The sequence below is a fragment of the Elephas maximus genome, chromosome 8, assembly GCF_024166365.1.
Source record: "Elephas maximus indicus isolate mEleMax1 chromosome 8, mEleMax1 primary haplotype, whole genome shotgun sequence".
Lineage (NCBI taxonomy): Eukaryota > Metazoa > Chordata > Mammalia > Proboscidea > Elephantidae > Elephas > Elephas maximus.
In genome coordinates this window covers 54,963,779-54,987,060 of record NC_064826.1, presented here as the reverse complement: position 1 = coordinate 54,987,060, position 23,282 = coordinate 54,963,779, and the positions used below count along the sequence as shown (strand labels likewise).

The 23,282-nt window shown below is 37.2% G+C and overlaps 1 protein-coding gene across 1 annotated transcript in view; it reads left to right on the top strand.

The window, feature by feature from the left end:
* Positions 1 to 23,282, top strand: part of SEMA3D (semaphorin 3D) — a 278,459-nt gene that overhangs the window by 160,426 nt on the left and 94,751 nt on the right. Inside the window, exons 4-5 of the mRNA XM_049893901.1 lie at positions 420 to 482; positions 19,238 to 19,357. Coding sequence (XP_049749858.1) covers positions 420 to 482; positions 19,238 to 19,357 — 183 coding nt within the window. The remainder of the gene's footprint in view (positions 1 to 419; positions 483 to 19,237; positions 19,358 to 23,282) is intronic.

Here is a 23,282-nt window from a genome sequence, read left to right as displayed (position 1 = left end):
TCTCACATTATTTCTGAGGATCTGCTCTTGGCTTGATATCCACTCTTCAATTTCCCACACTCATTTCCCCAATCAGAAATATAGGGTGTTTTAAACACACGAAGTAATGGGCTTCTTAGACCAATCAAGTATATGAGATCAAATGGGCAACAGCTGCCCAGGAACAAAGAGGAGAAGGCAGAAGGGGAGAGGAAAACTGGACTAATGGGCTTGGTGAACCTGGGGTAGAAAGGAAAAGGGGGAGTGTGCTGACACAATGCAGGGTTGTAGCCAATGCCATGAAACAATTTGTATATAAATTTTTCAATGAGAAACTAATTTGTTCTATAAAAACTTTCACCTAAACCATGATTTAAAAAAAAGGAGATACAGGGTGTTTTTGATATTCAGATTCTAACACACCTTGAAATGTTTTACAGATTTATTGGCCTGCTGCAAAGGAACGGGTAGAATTGTGCAAATTAGCTGGGAAAGATACCACTGTAAGTATGAGAGTTTAAAAAATATCTTTGTTAACCTGATACTGACATAATAGCAAATATTTTATATTGGGTTTTATATACTGAATGGAATTAGTGTATGTTTTGAAAGATTGCATTAATGTATTCTCTGTAAAGATTATATGCCATAAAATATTTCCTCCTTGCCAAAAGGAGTAGTAGTATTTACAAAAATTCAGAAACTTAGAAATAAAACACTTTCTAATATGTTAATTCTGAATATTACTCATTTATTTATCAAAAATATCCCTACAAATAAATGACCATCAAAAATCATCATATCTAGGATTGTGTATTTTTAACTCATGTGCATCTATTTGTAAGTGCACACAAAATCACTGGTTATTTTAGCATTATAAATACACAACTGATATTTAGTTTGGGTTGAAATTAAAATTGCAACATCCAGAAGACTTCTTCCCTAAGGTGAGATCATAGGCACAATGAGAAGGATTGGTTCAGAATGAATGTCAAAGCATTCTGGGATAAGAACTAGAAATAATTTAAAATTGACTTATATATAACTATATGAAATAAGCTATAGAGGACAAATAGTGATGTCATAATATAAACTTCTCGTTGAATCTATTTTAAGGACCAGGGAAAAAGAGAAAACTGTTAGACAAGTAAAACTAAGATAATCATCCCTGATGTGGTCCTATTGTCTTCTGTGGCTCTGTGTTGTCTCCTGATTTCTTGGTCACACTGGGGTAATGGGGACATTTGTTCTTTTTTGGCAAAATAAATCACTTCCTGAATGTAAGTCAAGACGAAAAGAGGTTCCAACCTTGGCCAGAAATACGAACATCTTGAGACTTCTTTGCAACAGGTTCTAATGTTGCCCCTGAACACAATAATACAAGTGTGTTCAGTGGAAAAGTGTTTTCATAATGAATAACAACAGATAGCGTACTTTATATGAAAGCATAATTACATAAAATTCCCGCTTTATCAATGTGATAGAAGTAAAACAACATAAAGCATGACACCTAATGGATTGAGGGGAAGCTCAGAAGACTGAGGATCCAGGATAATAAGTTTGCTCATTCATTCGTTTATTCATTTAACAAATGTTTACTGAGAGTCTTGATGCGGGTATAACTGTGTATAAAAAACTAATATGGTATCTGTTCTCATAGGACTTTCTGTGTAATGGGGAATACAGATATAACTCAAATGATGATGTAGGTTACTTGCAGTTACAGTACTGCAAAACAAAACACTACAAAACAAAGAAACCTGTGTTTATGCCTGATTATGTATTCAGCTTGTATTAAATGCAATCTTTTTCAGGAACATTTATGTTAGCAGAAATATATCAGGAGTGTTAGCATCAAATGCAAGGGAAATAGTTTTTACATGTATTTCACTAGAAATGAAAGGGATTGAAATATTCTAGGATATACTCTCCATCCTCCCTTGCCTCTAATCACCTTACCCTGCTCAATATCCCAACTCTGAGTAGGTTCCCAGATCTGCAAAGACATCAGTAGTTTATTGAACTCATGGGGGAAAAAAAAAATTATATGCTTTGGTGTTGGGGAGGGGGGAGGTCTTAAAAATATTTTTGTTTAATTAACAGTAGAAATATGATATAACCAAAATAAACATTTTTATATTTTGTGTTTCACCAGTACTGAGCTTATGATAAGGAGGAAACAGGCAAGTAGGAAAAGGAAGTTATCAATCTACACCAATGAACTAAAGTCAGTTTTCCCATGGAGTAGGTGAAGGATAAACCCCCAAGGTCAAGGTTTGAATTGTGACAGTGGTCTCATTTCAGTATGTTCACTAATTCCAGTTATATAGTAACTCAATTACTCATGTTATTAAGGTAAAGAAAGGGTGATAAACTTTTCTGGAGGTGTTATCCTAGAGAATGTAGGACTCCATTTATGGAACATATACTTCCAATTCAATTCTCTTTGTGAGCTAACAATCTCCTCTAATCTTTAAGCACATCTACTGCTAACCCAATGTTAGAGATTTGTGGTACCTTTCTCCTTTTACTAAAGTCTGTAAAGTTTGATGCTAAATCATATAAAGATAATACAAGTCTTTGTCCCCTTCTCCTTTTTAATTTGTCCCTTTAAAATAATATTATGTTTTAGAGTTAATAGTAATCATTAACACTTTTATAGCAATGACCATCTTCCAGGCACTGCTTTCAAAGCTTTATGTTTATAATCTCTTTAATCCTCACAGCAGCACTATGAGCTAGGTCCTGTTATTAGTCCCCATTTTACAGATGAGTAAACTGAGGCCAGAAAAATTAAATGACTTGTCCAATATCACATAGCTAGTAAATAGTGTAACCAGGCATCGAATCCAGAAGTCTTGTCCTAGAGTCTATGGTTTTATACAAAACTATAAAATCTACATGTTGCTGTTGTTAGTTGCCATCAAGGCAATTTCAACTCATGATCACCCTGTGTGTGCAGAATAAATTTTTCCATAGGGTTTATAAAACATAAAAAATAACATGTACATAGAATGTCTAAAACTGTATCCCTCCAAGTCACTGGGCTCTCCAGTATTACCAGCATGTAGATCCTTACCATTACATAGATTTTGGCAAACAGAAAACTGAGACAAGCCTAAGATTTTATTGACATCTTTTATTACCTTTAGCATTACCCTCTCCCCTTCTTCTCTCTAGTAATTTTTACCTACTTCCCAAGAGCCTGTTTAGGATTAACAAGTGTTTGGAAAGACTGTCCCTTTACACAAAGGCACTATATAACTGCAAAGTAGTGAATTATTTACTGTAATGAAAGTTAGCTTATTAGGGTGGGGAAGAGTGGAAGATGAAGAAACAAAAGGGAACTATTCCACTTTCTTGTGTATAATTTTTACTCCAATCCAAGCTCCAGTCCATACAAGCAAAGGAAAGGAAAGAAAGGGAAGAGTAACCTGGAAGATATTTGGTAATATTTTGCTTTCATTTAAAAGAAGGTTATTCAAAACAAAGTCACCGAAGAAAAATCTTCAGTAATGATTGTAAACTTTGGGATAAACAGCTCAGTTCAGGCAGCCTTGGCTGTTTGTCAGCTTAACCATAGAGTCACATAACCTTATCTTGGTGTCAGTTCCCTCAAATGTCAACTGGGACATTACGTAGAATTAAAGGATTTTTCAGCTCTAAAGTTCTGTGATCCTATAGTTTTGATTTTTATTGTTTATTTTGAAAGAAGTTATAAAAGTAAAACAAAGTGCTCAGTATAAAAAGTTTGCAAATTATATAAAAGTAAAAAGGATAAACAAATCATCTGAAAATACCCCTCTGCCATGAACACTACCCAGAGATAACTGGTGACATTTTGATGTTTATTCTTCTATCTTATCTATTTACTATTTTTCAGAATGAAATCATTGTATACATAGTCCCTTAAAACATTTTTTTCAGTTAGCAGACTGCCATGAGCATTTTCCCATGTCATTAAATTATTTTTTATAACACTACTTTTAATAGCTACACTGCATTCCTTTATACATTATTTCATCAATCCCCTATTGTTAGAAACTTGGTATGTGTCCAATTTTCACTACTGTAAATGATGCTACACATAAAAAACCTTATATGTAGATATTGTGAACATCTTTGATTACTGAGTAGACTTACTGGTCAAAAAGTATAAAATATCATATGCATATTACCACATTGCCTTCCAGAAAGTATATGCCTCTTAAGCTCTCACCAACAATGCAATCTCATGAGAGGACATATATCCCCATATTGCCAATATTGGAGGCAATATATAGTTGTACATTTAATACTAATGCATAATGATAAATAAATAAATATGTTTAATCTTTGACAACAAAAGAAAAATTATTTTTATTGTTTTAATTTGAAACTCTTTCACTATTACAGTTACTAAATATTTTATATTTTTTAATTAGAACCTTTTTTTGTTTTTGATATCCCTGTAAGCCATTCATTTTTTGTCGTAGCTTTTGCACTTCCTTACAGACTGGTTTCAGATATATAAGACTTACCTATGCATAAATATATATATTATATAAAGTATTATGATTCACACATGTAAAAAAAAAATCTTTATAGTTTATCCTATTTGATAGATAGACTTTTAAATGTTTAAATAAGTGTATTTCTCAATTTTTTTAAATTACTTCACTTTTCTTCCCCAATTGATTTTTGCTCTGTAAAAACTTCCACTGTTAGACCTTACATTTTTAGAGAGAAATGTGACGTTTGGATTTCCATGTAAAACTTTATTTTTGAAGTGCTGACAACTTATTAAAATATTTTAAACAGTATAAGACTGAAACAGATATCTCCTCAGACTGGATTCTATATGAGGACTGTTAGACGTAAACCTAACATTTAGCACAGTGACAAGCACATGGTGAGTATTAAAAAAAGTTTGGTGATCACAACATTCTGCAAAGCATACTAAAACTAAAAACAGACAAAGATTATTAAAATAGGAGTTTTAATAATTAAAAATAAATTAAATAAATTAAAATTTACAATTATATATCAGAATTACATTCAAAGCTGTATAGATTTAATCAGACTCTCTAAGTTTAGAGAATTACAAGTACTTCTGTTTTGCTAAATTTTTTTCTGTTATCTAGGGAGAAACTAAAATCCTAAACGTTAATAAATAGACTAGTGTATATTTGTTTTTTTTCTCCAAGTATTAATATAACTTGTACCTGTTGTATTCTAGTAATTATACATGTAAGTGAAATTTTGAATTCTTATCAGTGATAGAATAATATCCATACGCCTACTAGGGCAAACAGTTAATATGACTATTATTCAAATTTACACACCAACTACTAAGGCCAAAGATGAAGAAACTGAAGATTTTTACCAACTTTTGCTGTCTAAAATTCATCATATATGCAATCAAGATGCATTGATAATTACCAGTGATTGGAATGCAAAAGTTAAAACGAAGAAGGATCGGTAGTTGGAAAATATGGCTTTGGTGATAGAAAGATATCAGAGATCACATGATACAATTTTGCAAGAACAACTTCTTCATTGCAAATACCTTTTTTCAAAACCATAAATGGCAACTATACACGTGGACCTTGTCAGATGGAATACACAGGAATCAAATTGACTACATCTGTGGAAAAAGACAATGGAAAAGCTCAATATCAGTCAGAATAAGGCCAGGAGCCAACTGCAGAACAGATCATCAGTCACTCATATGCAAGTCCAAGTTGAAGCTGAAGAAAACTAGAGCAAGTCCATGAGAGCCAAAGAATGACCTTGAGTATATCCCACTTGAATTTAGAGACCATCTCAAGAATAGATTTGACACATTGAATACTTACGATCAAAGACCAGATGAGTTGTGGAATGGCATAAAGGACATCATACATGAAGAAAGCAAGAGGTCATTAAAAGGTCAGGAAAGAAAGAGAATACCAAAACGGATGTCCAAAGAGATTCTAACTTGCTCTTGAACATCAAGTAGTTAAAGCGAGCAGAAGAAACGATGAAGTAAAGGAGCTGAACAGAAGATTTCAAAGGGAAGACAAAGTGAGGTATTATAATGACATGTGCAAAGACTTGGGGATAGAAAACCAAAAAGGAAGAACGTAATGTACATTTTTCAAGCAAAAGATCTACAGAAAAAAATTCAAGCCTCTAGTTGCAATACTGAAGGATTCTATGGGCAAAATATTAAATGATGCAGGAAGCATCAAAAGAAGATGAAGGGAATATACAGAGTCACTGTATCAAAAAGAATTGGTCAACATTCAACTATTTCAGAAGGTAGCATATGATCAGGAACTGGTGGTACTGAAGGAAGAAGTCCAAGCTGCACTGAAGGCATGGGCAAAAAACAAGCCTCCAGGAATTGACGATATACCAGTTGAGATATTTCAACAAACAGATGCAGGGCTAAAAGTGCTCACTCATCTATGCCAAGCAATTTGGAAGACAGTTACCTGGCCAACTGACTGCAAGAGATCCATATTTATGCCTATTCCAAAGAAAGGCGATCTGATAGAATGCAGAAATTATTGAATAATATCATTAATATCACATACAAGTAAATTTTGCTGGAGATAATTAAAAAATTGTTGCAGCAGTATATCAATAGGGAACTTCTAGAAATTCAAGCCAGATTCAGAAGAAGGCATGGAATGAGGGCTATCACTGATGTCAGATGGATCCTGACTGAAAGCAGAGAAAAGAATACCAGAAATATGTTTACCTGTGTTTTATTGACTATGCAAAGGCATTTGAATGTGTGGATTGTAACAAACTATGGATAACACTGTGATGAATAGGAATTCCAGAACACTTAATTGTGCACATGAGGAACCTGTATCTAGATCAAGAAACAATTATTCAAACAGAACAAGGGGATACTGCTTGGTTTAAAGTCAGAAACGTTGTGTGTCAGGGTTGTACCTTTTCACCATACCTATTCAATCTGTATGCTGAGCAAATACTCTGAGAAGCTGGCCTATATGAAGAAGAACAGGGCATCAGGATTGCAAGAAGACTAATTAGCAACCTGCGATATGCAGATCCCAGACCAAAAACCCTTATGCAGATAGCAAAACCTTATTTGGGGAAAGTGAAGAGGGCTTGAAGCACTTACTGGTGAAGATGAAAGACCACAGCCTTCAGTATGGATTACACCTCAACATAAAACAAAAATCCTCGCAATTGAACCAATAAGCAACATCATGCTGTTGTAGGGAAAAAAACATAATAAAGTTTAGTAAAGCAAAAAGAAAGTTTTATTTGGCATACATTAAAAAAGGCAAAAGTGGGAAGTGGGGAACCATGCTGCCAGAGCCAATGTCTGCCTGAATCCAAAGAAATATTACAGAGTAGACAAGATAGGAAAAACGGACAACCGTGCTGCCAGAGCTAATGTGTGCCCTAGTCCAAGGAGATATTACAGAATAGAGAAAAGTGGGAAAACAGAAAAGCATGCTGCCACTGCCAGGTCTGCCTGAGTCCAAGGAACGTTACAGAATTATCAGTACATATTAACATTACAAATGGACAAGCCATTGAAAGCTTCACCTTTTCACAGATTGGCTAGAAACTGTGATCCTGAATTTTGAATTGTCTTTATTAACAATTATTGGTACAGATTTCAGTAATGACAGTCAGGAGGGTCTTCACTGGTCCAACAAATTTTCTATTCACTATAAATGCTAGTAGAAAAAAATAAGAATGGAAAGTCTTTTGTGTTCTGATTGGCTTATATGAAAGGGTCCCTAAAGGACATTATCCAAGATTATCCTAGCTATTGTCTTTATATCTCAGTACCCAGTTGAAGTGTCCTTGTGAGCCCTTGTGAGCCCAGCTCCAACAGGGTCACATTCTTTATGCTCAATGACAGGGAATAATGATTCCAATATTATTTTCTAAATCAATGATAAATGGAAACAATATTGAAGTTGTCAAGTTCATTTTACTTGGATCCACAATCAATGCCTATGGAAGCAACAGTCAAGAAATTGAATGACTCATTTCATTGGATAAATCTGCTGCAAAAGACCTCTTTAAATTTTTAAAAAGCAAAGATATCACTTTAAAGACTAAGGTGCACCTGACTCAAGTCATTTTGTTCTCAGTCACCTCATATCCATGTGAAAGCTGGACAGTGAATAAGGAAGACTGAAGAAGAATTGACACCTTTGAATTATGGTGTTGAGGAAGAAAACTGAATATACCATGGATTGACAGAAGAAGGAACAAATCTGTTTTGGAAGAAGTACAGCCTGAATGCTCCTTAGAAGCAAGAATGGTGAGACCTCATCTTACACGCTTTGGACTTGTTATCAGGAGGAACCAGTCCTTGGAGAAGGACAGCATGCTTGATAAAGTAGAGGGTCAATGAAAAAGAGAAAGACCCTCAGCAAGATGGATTGACACAGTGGCTGCAGCAATGGGCATAAGAATGATTGTGACAATGACACAGAACCCAGTAGTGTTGCACATAGGGTGGCTATGAGTCAGAACCAACTTAAGGATGCCTAATAACAACAACAATATTACTTGAAGAGTCTTTGTGACACAGTGGTTTAGTGCTAGGCTGCTAACCGAAAGGTTGGTGGTTCAAACCCATCAGGCTACTTCACTTGAGAAAGTTGTGGCAGTCGACCTCTGTAAAGATTTCAGCCTTGGAAACCCTGTGGGGGCAGATCTACTCTGTTCTATAGGGTTGCCATGCGTTGAACTCGACTTGATGCAATGGATAATATTACTTGAGGTAATTTAAAAATTGATACTTGATTTTGGATCTCTCTCATCCTCTCACTCTTGCAAAGGGGAGTGGGTATGTGTGTAGGTAGGAAAATAAAAGAAGGCAGGAAAAAGTAACCCAAAGTCAAATATATTACTCACTGGATTATTTGTTCACATGCAGGAACCCTTGCCATTGTGGGCAATAGCTAACAAATTAGCTAGCTTTCAGGGAAAGTTAAAAAATCTGTTTCTCAAAGTTGTCTTTCATCACGCCTCACAGAATTACACTACCATTAATTCTCTAAGTGAATTAAATCAAGTTAATTATTGTTCATGCTATTTAAGCAACCTTTGAACCTTTGTGCAAAAAAAGGAAAAAGAACACAGAACCTTTGAGACCTTAAAAGTGAAGTTATTAGCTGAAGGAAAGTCACTGTAAAGTTATTGTATCTTGGATTGTTTGGTTGAAATGTAGACCTCAGGCAAGGTTTAAAGTTAGAGACCTTATCTTTTATGATCTCTATTCACAGGTTTCCCTCAGGCAACTAATGTCTTTCCCTTGCCTCTAAACTGCTTTGAGAATCACACTATTTCATCTTGTCTGCAGAAAACGTTGACTGTTTTGTAAGCCAAACCACAAAACCATTGCCGTGAAGCTGTGCCAGATAATTCAGGACTCACACCGTAAACCCAATCTGAGAGAACGGGGGAATTTCATAAATAAATCTAGATAATGTCTCTTCAAATAAGGGTCTTGGCATAACTGGTTACCTTCCAGGTATAGCTGCACTTTAATAAAGTACTCTTAGAAAATGTAAAGGATGTGGAATTTTTTAAATGTTACCAGAGCTTTTTCTTTATAATCACTAACATTATAACTCCTATGGGTCTCATTTGCCATTTATTTGCCTTTTTAAACAATGTTGTATCTTTCATAGTCCCTAGTCTTTCTCACTTTGTAATATATAATATGGAAAGGGAGTTGTTTTACTACTTTGTACAAATGTTTCTTCAGAATCTTGTAGAAATTACCCCAAACGACTATTTGGTAAAGCCGAGCTTTTGAAAAAATGATGAAATTAGTGGCAGTAAGTCAGTAAGTCCATTCCACCTCATTCTATCCACATCTTTCTACTTCACCGCCCCTGAGCACTGTTCCTTGTGTAGATCTCATCCTTACATGAATCTTTTTGGGAGGAGCTACCAAGAAATAAAAACTCCTTTGTTGAAATACTGTAAGCAAAATATTGATTGGAGGATATTAAAACTACTTACTCTAGAAATAAGGACATCATTAGAATTTTCTGGTGATCACAAATATTTTTGCACCCTATACCTTGACTTTTCTCATATTACTGTATCTCCATTGTTTGTTCAAAACCATTAGTATGACGTATTTACTCAGTGAATTAGATTTTCATTCAAGATTGTCTGACATGGTTTTAAAAAATATAAAGCTAGTCCCCTGTAAAATTGGCATGGTGGCGGTGTCTCTCCCCCTCTAACTGCTCAGTGCGGGGAGGAGAATCATGATCAACAGCCCAAGGCTGATTCCTTGAGGCAGAGGTCAGACGTAACCTACTCTAACCAGCACTTTTTACCAATTCAGACACCATCTGTTCCTCCGAGGGCGCAGTCTACTTCTTTGCAGATTTTGATAATTCTTTGAAATGGCCACACAGAACTCACAAACAATACTGATGATTGTGGGGTATATTAGAGAAGTAACAGGAGTTCAATTCAGGTTCAGGAATGCTCAGGATACAGTTCTTAGTTCAGGACAACCTCCTCTCAGCCATGCCCGCAGGCATAACTCTCTCTGGCTCCTTGGCCTCTGCCCTGCTCTGGCAAGTGTTACAAAGCAAATTTTTGCTCTGCAAATAAGTGCCCAGAGGCAAGCTACTCTGCCAACAAGCCTCCTGCCCAAAGGTGCTCAGCTTTCTTGCCCTGTGGCTCCCATCCCACCACACCATATCATGCTGTTGTTCTGCCTCAGCTGCTGCTGTTTCTCTACCTTTGCTCCTCTACCGTTGCTTCTTGCTATGTTCAGTGTTACAGCTCTCTCTCTTGGTCTCCTGGTTCTAGGAGCTTCTCAGTGCAGGAATTCCACGTCTAAAGGATGTGCTCTACTCCTGGCTCTTCTTCCTTGGTGAGATCCTGTCCCTCCCACCTCTGGGATGGCTCATCTTTAACTTAGCAGCATGGCAAAAAAAAAAAAAATTCCTTTGTTAGGGTTCCATATATATTATTTGCATAGTCCTATTCAATCATTGTGTGTGAGTCACAAAAACTTTGACTAGAAGGACCATATTAAATAATTCATTGCACTGCATCCCCTGTGGTACCTTTGTATAATTCAGAAAACAAAAATTTCCTATAGGACATCTAAGTCAGTTGGCATAATAAAATCTATTAAGAAAACATTCTGCATCCCACTTTGGAGTGTGGCATCTGGGGTCTTAAATGCTAGCAAGCAGCCATCTAAGATGCATCAGTTGGTCTCAACCCACCTGGAACAAGGAAGAAGGAAGAACACCAAAGACACAAAATAATTATGAGCCTAAGAGACAAAAAGGACCACATAAACCAGAGACTACATCAGCCTGAGACCAGAAAAGCTAGATGGTACCCGGCCGCAACCAATGGCTGCCCTGACAGGGAACTCAACAGAGAAACCCTGAAGGAGCAGGAGAGCAGTGGGATGCAGACCCCAAATTCTTGTAAAAAGACCAGACTTAATGTTCAGACTGGGACTGGAGGGACCCCGGAGGCCATGGACCCCATACCTTCTGTTACCCCAGGGCAGGAACCATTCCCAAAGCCAACTCTTCAGGCAGGGATCAGATTGGTCATAGCGACCCTATAGGACAGAGTAGAACTTCCCCATAGAGTTTCCAAGGAGTGCCTGCCGGATTCGAACTGCCAACCCTTTGGTTAGCAGCTGTAGCACTTAACCACTACACCACCAGGGTTTCCTAGATTGAAATATGGGATGAAAAATGATACTGGTGAAGAACAAACTTCTTGGATCAAGTGGTCACATGAGACTATGTCGGCATCTCCTGTCTGGAGGGTAGATGAGAGGGCAGAGAGGGCCAGAAGCTACCCGAATTGACACGAGGAGAGAGAGTGGAGGGAAGTACTGCGCTATCTCATCAGAGGGAGAGCAATTAGGAGTGTATAGCAAAGTGTATGTAAATTTTTGTATGAGAGACTGAACTGACTTGTAAACTTTCACTTAAAGCACAATAAAAATTAATTAAATTTTTTTTCCTGTTATTATGACATCTTGGTGGAAAGATGGAAAAATAAAATATGATTTTGTTAAACAAGATTATCTGCTAGAAAATTGTCTTAATGAGTATATAAATATACCTTGTTTTATTTTGTTTTTCTTTATTGCACTTCACAGATACTATGTTTTTTACAAATTGAAAATTTGTGTCAACCTTGTGTCTAGCAAGTCAGCTGCACCATTTTCCAACAGCATGCACTCGCTTTGTGTCTCTGTGTCACATTTTGGTAATCCTTGCACTATTTCAAACTGTTTCATTATTATTATATATGGTATGGTGATCTGTAACCAGTGATCTTTGATGTTACTATTGTAATTGTTTTGGGGCACCACGAACCATGCCCGTATAAGATGGTGAACTTAATCAATAAATGCTGTGTGTATTCTGACTGCTCCACTGACTGGCTGTTCCCCGTCTCTGTCCCACCCTTCAGGCCTCTGTATTCACTGATACACAACAATATTGAAATTAGGCCAATTAATAACCCTGCAATGGCTTCTAAGTGTTCAAGTGAAAGGAAGAGTCAAACATCTCTCACTTTAACTCAAAAGCTAGAAATGATTAAGCTTAGTGAGTAAGACATGTCAAAAGCAGAGATAGTTCAAAAGGTAGGCTTCTTGTGCCAAACAGCCATGTTGTGAATGCAAAGGAAAAGTTCTTGAAGGAAATTAAACATGCTACTCCAGTGAGCACATGAACGATAAGAAAGCAAAACAGCATTATTGCCGATATGTAGAAAGTTTTAGTAGTCTGGTTAGAAGATCGAACCAGCCATGACATTCCCTTAAGTCAAAGCCTAATCCAGAGCAAGGCCCTAACACTCTTGAATTCTATGAAGGCTGAGAGAGGTGAAGAAACTGCAGAAGGAAAGTTTAAAGTTAGCAGAGGTTGGTTCATGAAGTTTAAGGAAAGACACTGTCTCCATAACATAAAAGTGCAAGGTGAAACACAAAGTGCTGTTGTAGAAGCTGCAGCAAGTTATCCAGAAGATCTAGCTAAGGTATTGATGAAAGTGGCTCCCTTAGGCTGTGCTCTCTAGAGAAGCAAAACCACTAAATCATATAAATATATATAAAAAAATATAGGGAGATTTATATCAAGGAAACGGCTCATACAATTGTAGAGGCTGGAATGTCCCAAGTCCATGGATCAGGATAAAGTCTTCTCTAGATTCACATAGCCATAGGGGCTGTCGAACCCAAGATCCACAGGTCAGAGAGCAGGGCTCCTGCTCTCAGGCTATGAAGATAAAAGAATCCCAAGATCTGCAGATAAGCTAACAGCTCAAGAGCGAGAGGTCAGGTGAACAGGAGGCAGCTGCAGGATCTAGAGTGAGTAAAAAAGCCAGAATGTCTGCTTATATTTGGATGCAGGCCACACCTCCAAGAAAATTGTCTTTCAACTGATTGGCTACTCACAGCAGATTCAATCACGGGAATGATCACATATAAACACTGAGAATCATGGCCCAGCCAAGTTGAAGCAGGATCTTAACCATCATAGTACTTATATTAAACAACAGATTTTCGATGCTGACTAAACAGCATTATATTGGAAGAAGATGCCATCTAGGACTTTCATAGCTAGAGAGGAGTCATCAATGACTGGTTTCAAAGTTTCAAAGTTAGGAGCTAATGCAGTTGGTTGCTTTAAGTTGAAGCCAGTGCTCATTTACCATTCTGAAAATCCTAGGGCCCTTAAGAATTATGCTAAATCTACTCTGCCTGTGCTCTATAAATGGAACAACAAAGCCTGGATAACAGCACATATGTTTACGACATGGTTTACTGAATATTTTAAGCCCATTCTTTAGACAGACTGCTCAGAAAAAAAGATTTCTTTCAAAATATTACTGCTCATTGACAATGCACTTGGTCACCTAAGAGCTCTGATGGAGATGTACAAGATTAATGTTGTTTTCATGCCTGTTGTCTTAGTCATCTAGTGTTGCTATAACAGAAATACCACAGGTGGATGGCTTTAACAAAGAAAAGTTTATTCTAAGTCTGAATTCAGGGCATCAGCTCCAGGGGAAGACTTTCTCTGTCCGCTCTGGAGGAAAGTCCTTCTTGTCAATCTTCCCCTGGACTAGGAACTTCTATGCACAGGAACCCCAGATCCAGAGGAAGTGCTCTGCTCCCAGTACTTCTTTCTTGGTGGTATGAGGCCCCCAACTCTCTGCTTGCTTCCCTTTCCTTTTTATCTCTTGAGAGATAAAAAGTGGTGCAGGCCGTATCTCAGGGAAACTCCCTTTACAATAAATCAGGAATGTGACCTAGCTAAGGGTGTTACAATCCCTCCCTAATCCTCTTTAACATGAAATTACAATCACAAAATGGAGGACAACCACACAATACTGGTAATCATGGCCCAGCCAAACTGATACACACATTTTTTAGGGAACATAATTCAATCCATGACACCTGCTAACACAACATCCTTTCTGCAGGATCAAGAGGAATTTTGACTTTCAAGTCTTATTATTTAAGAAATGCATTTTGTATGGCTATAACTGCCATAGATAATGATTTCTCTGATGGATCTGGTTAAAGGAAATTGAAAACCTTCTGGAAAGGATTCACCATTCTAGATGCCATCAAGAACATTCATGATTCATGGAGGAGATCAAAATGCCAACATTAATAGGAGTTTGGAAGAAGTTGATTCCAACCCTCATGGATGACTTTGAGGGGTTTAAGACTTCAGGAGAGAAAGTAACTGCAGTTGTGGTAGAAATAGCAAAAGAACTAGAATTAGAAGTAGAGCCTGAAAATGTGATAGAATTGCTGCAATTCCATGATAAAATTTTAAAGGACAATGAGTTGCTTCTTATGGATGAGGAAAGAAAATGGTTTCTTGAGATGGAGTCTACGCCCGGTGAAGACACTGTGAACACTGTTGAAATGACAGCAAAGTATTTAAAATATTACATAAACTTAATCGATAAACAGTGGAAGGATTTGAGAGGACTGACTCTAGTTTTTCAAGAAGTTCTACTGTGGATAAAATGCTATCAAACAGCATCACATGCTACAGAGAAATCTTTTGTGAAAGGAAGAGTCAATCAATTGGCAAAGTTCATCGTTGTCTTATTCTAAGAAATCATCACAACCACCCTAGCCTTCAGCAACCACCAACCTGATCAGTCAGCAGCCGCCAGCATAGAGTCAGAACCCTCTACCAGTAAAAAGATTGCAACTAGCTGAAGGCTGAGATGATGGTTAGCATTTTTGAGCAATAAAGTATTTTTTATTAAGGTATGTACGTTGTTTTTTAGATGTATTTCACACTTAATAACTTTTGTATGAACTGGGTGTCCTGGATTCATTTGTGTCCCCCCAATATATGTGTCAATTTGATTAGGCCGTGATTCCCAGGATTGTGTGGTTGTCTTCCATTTAGTGACTGTATTTTTATGTTCAATTTTACGTAATTTTATGTTAGGGTGGGACTGTAACACCCTTACCAAGGTCACATCATTGATCCAATGTAAAGGGAGTTTCCCTGGGGTGTGGCCTGCACCACCTTTTATCTCACAAGAGATAAAAGGAAAGTAAAGCGCAGAGAGTTGGGGGCCACATACCACCAAGAAAGCAGCACCAGGAGCAGACCACATCCTTTGACCCAGGGCCCCTGTGCCTGAGAAGCTCTTTGATCAGGGGAAGATTGATGACAAGGACCTTCTTCCAGAGCTGACAGAAAGAGAAAGCCTTCTCCTGGAGCTGGCACCCTGAATTTGGATTTGTAGCCTATTAGACTATGAGAGAATAAATTTCTCTTTGTCAGAGCCATCCACCTGTGGTATTTCTGTTATAGCAGAACTAGATGACTAAGACAGAATTTGCTACTGAGAGAGTGGGGTGCTGCTCTAACAGATACTTAAAATCTGGAAGCAGTTTTGAAACTGTGAATGGATATAGATGTGGTTATGGCAGAGGACCAGCAGCAGAAGAGAACCAGCAGCCTCAGAACCAGGTGACCAGCACAAGATGGCCCTGGAGCCAACCCATGGGGAAAGAGAGCTGAGTGCCTGTGCACAGGAGGCTTTCTGACAGAGTGGAGTGCCTCCAGGCACTTATTGGTGGAGCTACAGAGCTTTGGAACACTTGCCCCAGCAAGGCAGATGCAGGTGTGAGGCCCGAGGGCTGAGATGACAGGAAACCAGAAGAAAAAGCTGAAGACACAAGGAACACAAGAAGCAGAGCTGCCTCAGTCTCAAAAGGTATCCTCATGACCTCTGGGGTTTCAAAAGGTGGAGCCATGGCCTCAGGTGTTTCTAAGGTGGAGTTGCCACTCAGATGGACTAGGAGAATGGTGCATCTAAAGCTGAGTGAGCAGAGTTGCTGTCCCAGGGAACCTGGAAGGTGATGCTGAAGCCCAGGGCTGAGGGGCCTCCACTCAGAATCTGGAAAGTATGGCAAATACCCCCAGTCTAGAGGGCAGAGCCATTGTGTAAACTGTCTCAGACAACAGATTATTATTTTCAAAGCCTTGAGAGCTAATGTAAAGTATTCTGCTGACTTGCTTGGTGCCTATCATCCTCCTTTCCCTCCAATTTCTCCTGTTTGTAATGGAAATGACTAGCTTTTTCCTGTTCTGCCATTGTACTTTGGAAGCAGATAACTTGTATTCTAAATTTCACAGATAAAGGAGAACTTTTGGATTTGCAGTTGATTTAAGACTTTTGCTATTATATGATGAGGTGAATGTGTTTTACATGTGGAAGGACATGAATTTTCGGGGGGCAAAGGGTGGAGTGTCATGGATTGAACTATGTCCCCCAAAAATGTGTCAACTTGGTTAGGCCATGATTCCCAGTATTGTGTGGTTGGCCTCCATTTTGTGATTGTAATTTTATGTTAGAGATGATTAGGGTGGGATTCTAACACCCTTACTAAGGTCACATCCCTGATCTAATGTAAAAGGAGTTTCCCTGGGGTGTGACCTTCACCACCTTTTATCTTACAAGGGATAAAAAGAAAGGGAAGCAAGCAGAGAGTTGGGGACCTCATAGCAACAAGAAAGTAGCACCAGGAGCAGAGCACATTCTTTGGACCCCCGGGGTCCCTGTACCTGAGAAGCTCCTCGACCAGGGGAAGATTGATGACAAGGTCCTTCCTCCAGAGGCAATAGAAAGAGAAAGTCCCCCCTGGAGCAGATGCCCTGAATTTGGACTTCGAGCCTAGTAGACTGTGAGAGAATAAATTTCTCTTTGCTAAAGCCATCCACTTGGTGGTATTTCTGTTACAGCAGCACTAGATAACTAAGACTGGGGGAGTAGAAAAGAATCAAAACATAAGGATAATAAGAATGTAAAGAAATATTTTTACATATGGGCATGTATGAAACAAGTAGAAATGTAAGAATCTCTTCAAAAATCTAACGATGTAAAAAATATTCATGGGAGAGATGGAAGAGACTCTGGGAAGAAACAGGAATTAAGCTGAATCTTAAAGGCTTTGCAATATTTGAAAATGTTGTTGCTAGCTGCCTTTGAGTTGCTTCCAGCTCATAACAACCCTATATTCAAGAGAAGGAAACACTGCCCAGTCCCACACCATCTTCACAATCGTTGCTATGTTTGAGCACCTTGTTGCAGGCGCTATGTCAGTCCATCTTGTTGAGGGTCTTCCTCTTTTTTGTTGACCCTCTACTTCACCAACCTTGATGTCCTTCTCCAGGAACTGGTCCCTCCTGATAACATGTCCAAACTACGTGAGATGAAGTCTCACCACCTTCCGTTTTAAGGAGCATTCTGTCTGTACTTCTTCCAAGAAAGATTGGTTTGTTCTTCAGTTAGCCCATGGTATATTCAATATCCTTCACCAACACCATAATTCAAGGGCATCAATTGTTCTTCTATTTTCCTTATTCATTGTCTAGCTTTCAAATGCATATGAGGCAATTGAAAACTCCAAGGCTTGACTCAGGAGTACCTTAGTTCTCAAGGTGACATCTTTTCTTTTTAACACTTTAGAGAGGTCTTTTGCAGCAGGTTTGCCCAATGCAATATGTTGTTTGATTTCTTGACTTCTGTTTCAGTGAGTGTTGATTGTGTATTCAAGTAAAATGAAATCCTTGATAACTTCAGTATTTTCTTGTTTATCATGATATTGCTTACTGGTCCAGTTATAGGGATTTTTGTTTTCTTTACGTTGAGATGTAATCCATACTGAGGGCTGTAGTCTTTGACCATCATCAGTAAGTGCTTCAAATCCTCTTTGCTTTTAGCAAAGTCGTGTCATCTGTATATGGCAGGTTGTTAATGAGTTTTCCTCCAACTCTGATGCCCCATTCTTCTTCATACAGTCCAACTTCTTAGATTATTTGCTCAGTATACAGATTGAATAATTATGGTGCAAGAATACAACACTGACACACACTTTTCTTGATATTAAACCACACGGTATCCACTTTTTCTTGGTCTATGTACAGGTTCTGCCTGAGCACAATTAACTGTTCTAGAATTCCCATTCTTCATAATTTATCCATAATTTGTTATGATCCACACAGTCAAATGCCTTTGCATAGGCAGTAAAATACAAGTAAATGTTTTTCTGGTATTCTCTGCTTTCAGCCAAGATCCATTTGACATCAGCAATGATATCCCTTGTTCCACATTCTTTTCTGAATCCAGCTTGAATTTCTGGTGGTTTCCTGTCAGTGTGCTGCTGCTTATGATATTATAAAATTGCTCAATAATTTCCACATTCTGTTGGATCACCTTTCTTTGGAATGGAAACAAATATGTGAACATAAGAGAAAGTAAAGTGACAGGATATTCTAGTCATTAAGACTAGAATACATACATAGGAGTATGTGTCTGTATGCAGTCCGTCAGCGTAACTGGGACAGATGATGTGGAGAATAGTAAGAGCTGGAGTGGGATAGACAATGTGGGAACATCAGAACATGGTGGATTTTATTCTCTAGGTTCTTCTTGAAAGAAAGTACGGCTGACTCATTTATATTCTGTTTGTACCCATTATCAATATTCCATTTAATATCACTGTGGATATTTGCATTCTAGCACTCTGATTAGTTCAAATATTTTATAACTTCAAAAAGCTTAAAAATCACTTATTTCAGCTATAATTTCTGTATTTTTTTTTTGCCTTTATTTTTGATGATCTATCTACTTTTTTTTTTTTATCTACTTGGAAGACAGGTAGTGTGAATGAAAATCTTTCAAAAATCTGAATTGTGTGCTAATGCTTTTTTTTTTTTATGTCCAATAGACAGAATGTGCAAATTTCATTCGAGTACTTCAACCCTATAACAAAACTCACATCTATGTGTGTGGAACTGGAGCATTTCATCCAATATGTGGATATATTGACCTTGGAGCCTACAAGGAGGTAAAATAATGGAAGAGTATGAAAAACATAATTTATCATAATACTGTGTTATTTATTGTACTGTACATTTTATGACATAAAACAGGCAGATTTGAATATAAAAGTAGAACCATATAGTTTATGAGTTGTATAAGAAATTATTGTGTTAGCTTCCTAGGGCTACTGTAAAAAAATATCACAAGTTGGGTAACTTATAAGAACAGAAATTTATTGTCTCACAGTTACACAGGCCAGAGGTCCAAATTAGAGTCTTGGCTTTGTTGATTCCTTCTGATGGCTCTGAGAGAGAAACTGTTTCATGTCGATCTTCTAGCTTCTGGTAGCTCCAAACATCCCTTTTCTTGTAGCTGCAGTGTCATACGACATTCTTCTTCTGTCTCCCTGTGTCTGAGTATCTTTTCCTCTTTTATAAAGACACCAGTCACATAGGATTTGGATCCACCCTACTCCAGTATGACCCCTTTCTAACTTAACTGATTATATCTTTCAAGATCCTATTTCCAAACAAGATCACACTCACAGGTATTGGGAGTGAGGACTTCAACAGATCTTTCGGGATGGACATCACTTAATTCATAACACTCATTTTCCTGTTTTGTGGACTGTCAATTTGATTATATGCTTTATCTACCTAATATTTTTCCTAGTAAAATTTGTTTTAGTGAGATGACCAAAATTAATATTTTAAAATATTGAAAGTACTTGCCTTCTATGGGCTTAATATTTGTCTACATTTTCTCTTGAATTTCCTTTGTAACTAGATCTACACAAAATGTTGCTGTTGGTAAAAACCTATCTCCATAAGATAGTGCAATGGAGTTACGTCTTGGAAAGAATTTCATTGTTCCCATTCAATAAGGTTGAACCTTTTAAGATTATGTATAATTGTGGAAACTAGGATACAGAATTTAAATTTATTTTTTAATGTGTATAGATAAACAGTAGCACCCTGAACTCATTGTTTATGCTGGACCAAATCAACATAGTGGAAATAAAGGATGTATTAGGAGTAATAGATTCCAGCTATCAGTGAGCATTTTAATAAATGGGAAACATGCAGACTTCTGTATTTTACTAATACTTTAGAGTGCTTTTTGTGTGTGTCAGGAAACATAGATTGTTTCTTTTGAATTCCACAACATCTTTAATGAAGTAAGTACTGTTATAATTCCCAGTTTACAAGTCAATAAAATTGTGTCTCAGTGGAATTAAATAACATGCCCAAGATTACATGCCCAAGATTACCCAGCCCAGTAAGTCGTCTAGCAAGGATTTGAAACAAAATAGTCCATCTCCAGAGAAAGCATGCTCAACTGAGCTTTAGAAAATGTGCTCTAAATTGTTTCTTTGCATGGGTTGATGGGTTGCATTGTCATATATATATATATACTTTCTGTGAATAACTACAGTATTTGCAAGCTCACTGGCTGTGTTTGAAAGTAAAGTCTGGGCTTATGGAATAGGATTCTTTACATTGATTTAATTGATTCATGCAGAAATCAAAACCACAACCATGGCTGGATAAATTTTCCTCTCTAACCAACATTTATAACCAGCCCAGACTCAACTATTTGCAAACAAAGCAACTCAGATAGTTAAATCTCTGAGCCGCTAGGAGACTTAGCATCTTGAATCCATCATTCTTTGTAGTCGGTGTAATGTTCTCCTGCCTAGTTCTGATGAAGGGTAATATATAATAGCTCAGAGCATAGTATGTGATTATATGAGATAGCTCCACAGCTTAGGTGTGTTTTGAGGCCTGAAGCTAAAGGCCAAACTCACAATTTGTTGAGGGAGGCACTGTGTTCCATGGCTTCTAACAGTCTTAAGTGCTGAAAGGGAATTAAAAAAAAAAAAAAAATGGAGCTAATTACTTAGCTTGGGGCTGTCAAGAATCCCTGAGGCAGTCAAATTTACAAGTTCTGTGAATAAAAGAATTCTGAGTGAACATGGATATTGATTGAGCCAGGTAGGTTTTAGCTAATCAGCAGAGACAACGCTGCTTGAAGATTGTTAACTTCATTTATGTGTTTTTATTCCCAGGAACTTTTATCAGAAGTCATTGTGCTTCCAGAGGTTGTTTAGGAGACCCTTTCATTTTCTAATAGACAAGGTTTCTCCTAGGTGGCTGGGAAGAGGGAAGGGCATATATAAAAAGGATGCAGTTGAAAGGTGGAGAAAGACACATTCTGGGGATTGCTATTCAATATGGCTGGGGCAACTGGAAGACAGAAGAAAAAGTAAAGGGTGAATCCCAGATTTCTGACTTTGGGCACTGAGTTGAAGAGAGTGATGTTATTTATTGAGATGAGAGTAGTAACAAGTTTGTGGGGAGAATGGTGAGGTTAGTTTTGTACATTCTGCATTTGAGAGAAATTTGGTAAATCCTGTCAAGTGGGAAGTTGACTCTGGGATGCTGGAGAGAAGTCAGAGTTGGTGTCAACCATTTCTAACAGCAGTTTGAGCAAGTGTAGGTAGCCAGAGTTTGAATTCTGGCTCCAGTAATCTAGCAACACTATACCCTTATGCACACTGCATAAACTTTCTAAAATTCTGTTTATTCAATAAAGTTATGGTGATATTAATAGTAACTACCTCATTCTTTTTTTACCTCACAGAGCTATTTTGAGGATAAAATGAGAAAATGATTGTATAGGCTTTGGCACGGAGCCTGCTTCATAGCAGTCACTTAATACTCAGCTATTATTGGGCAACAGGTTCATAGAAAGGTTAAGAGACATGAATTTCAAAAGAATATGTCAATATGTATATATCTGTAGATATATTTATCTCTATAAAATATATATCTGTACCTACATCTATATTTGTATATCTATATCTGTGGATATAATCCATACAATAAAATCTATAAACTATAAATATACTTATGAATATAATCTACAATGCTAGAAATGTCTCTTAACTCTAATAATTTGATTAGAAGTATATTATTTTCTGAGATATCCCCCTGCTGCTGCAAATTGCATCTTTTAATGGGTATGATATTTATGTTAATTTTGCCTAATGACTGTCATGATTAAATGTTTGCTTGTTATCATTCTTATCTACTCATCTCTTTACTTCTCCAAGATATTCCTGCGTATTCAGCTCAGATAGGTGCTTTGGTGAATAATTATTTAGACTCAAGAAATTTTGGGGCGGGGGGGAATCTTACAAAATTAAAATTGTCTCATGAATTCGACTACTGTGTAATTCAGTGAGTTTATCTTAAGAAATATGTGTAATCATCCATTATTTCTTACATCATTTTTCATTGGTGTCCTTGACTCTGGCTCAAGTAAACTTGCTTTCACTCTGTCTCCTTTCTCTAACAGATTATGAAAGAGAGCTTGTCTTCCACAAATACCAATGTTTGGGCTTATCTTGAGAATTTAATGAAATGTTGCATTTGAAAACAGATGTCTAGACAATTGTAAGAGTTTATCTAGTACCTTGCATCCACTAAGACATTCTCCTGGAAATTTTGTTTTTCTTTTTCCCCAACATTTTTATTATTTCTTTTGGGGGACCAAGATTCAGTTTACATTTTCTCTTTACAATATTCTGTTACAGGCTTTAGAGTAAACAGTTTTGTTTAATCTGTGGAGAATAATATACTCTTAATGATACTTTAAACATGGAGCCACTATGTATAGGACTTCTTTTCTCTTCCCCCTTCACATAGCTTTAGCCCCATACACAGTCAGGAAGCTGTTCTAAATGTGTTCTCATTGGGCGTTTTCACACCTAGACTGTACTATCGCAACTTTTCATTAGATGACCTATTCTAACTAAACATACTTGAATTTAAATGTTGAAGGTCAAGGTGATTCTATGAATTAATTTGAACACGTTTTTCAATCCACGTGCTTGAAACTATTAGTCTAGAGTACTTAAGAACGTAAATATTGGTGCTGACCTTGAT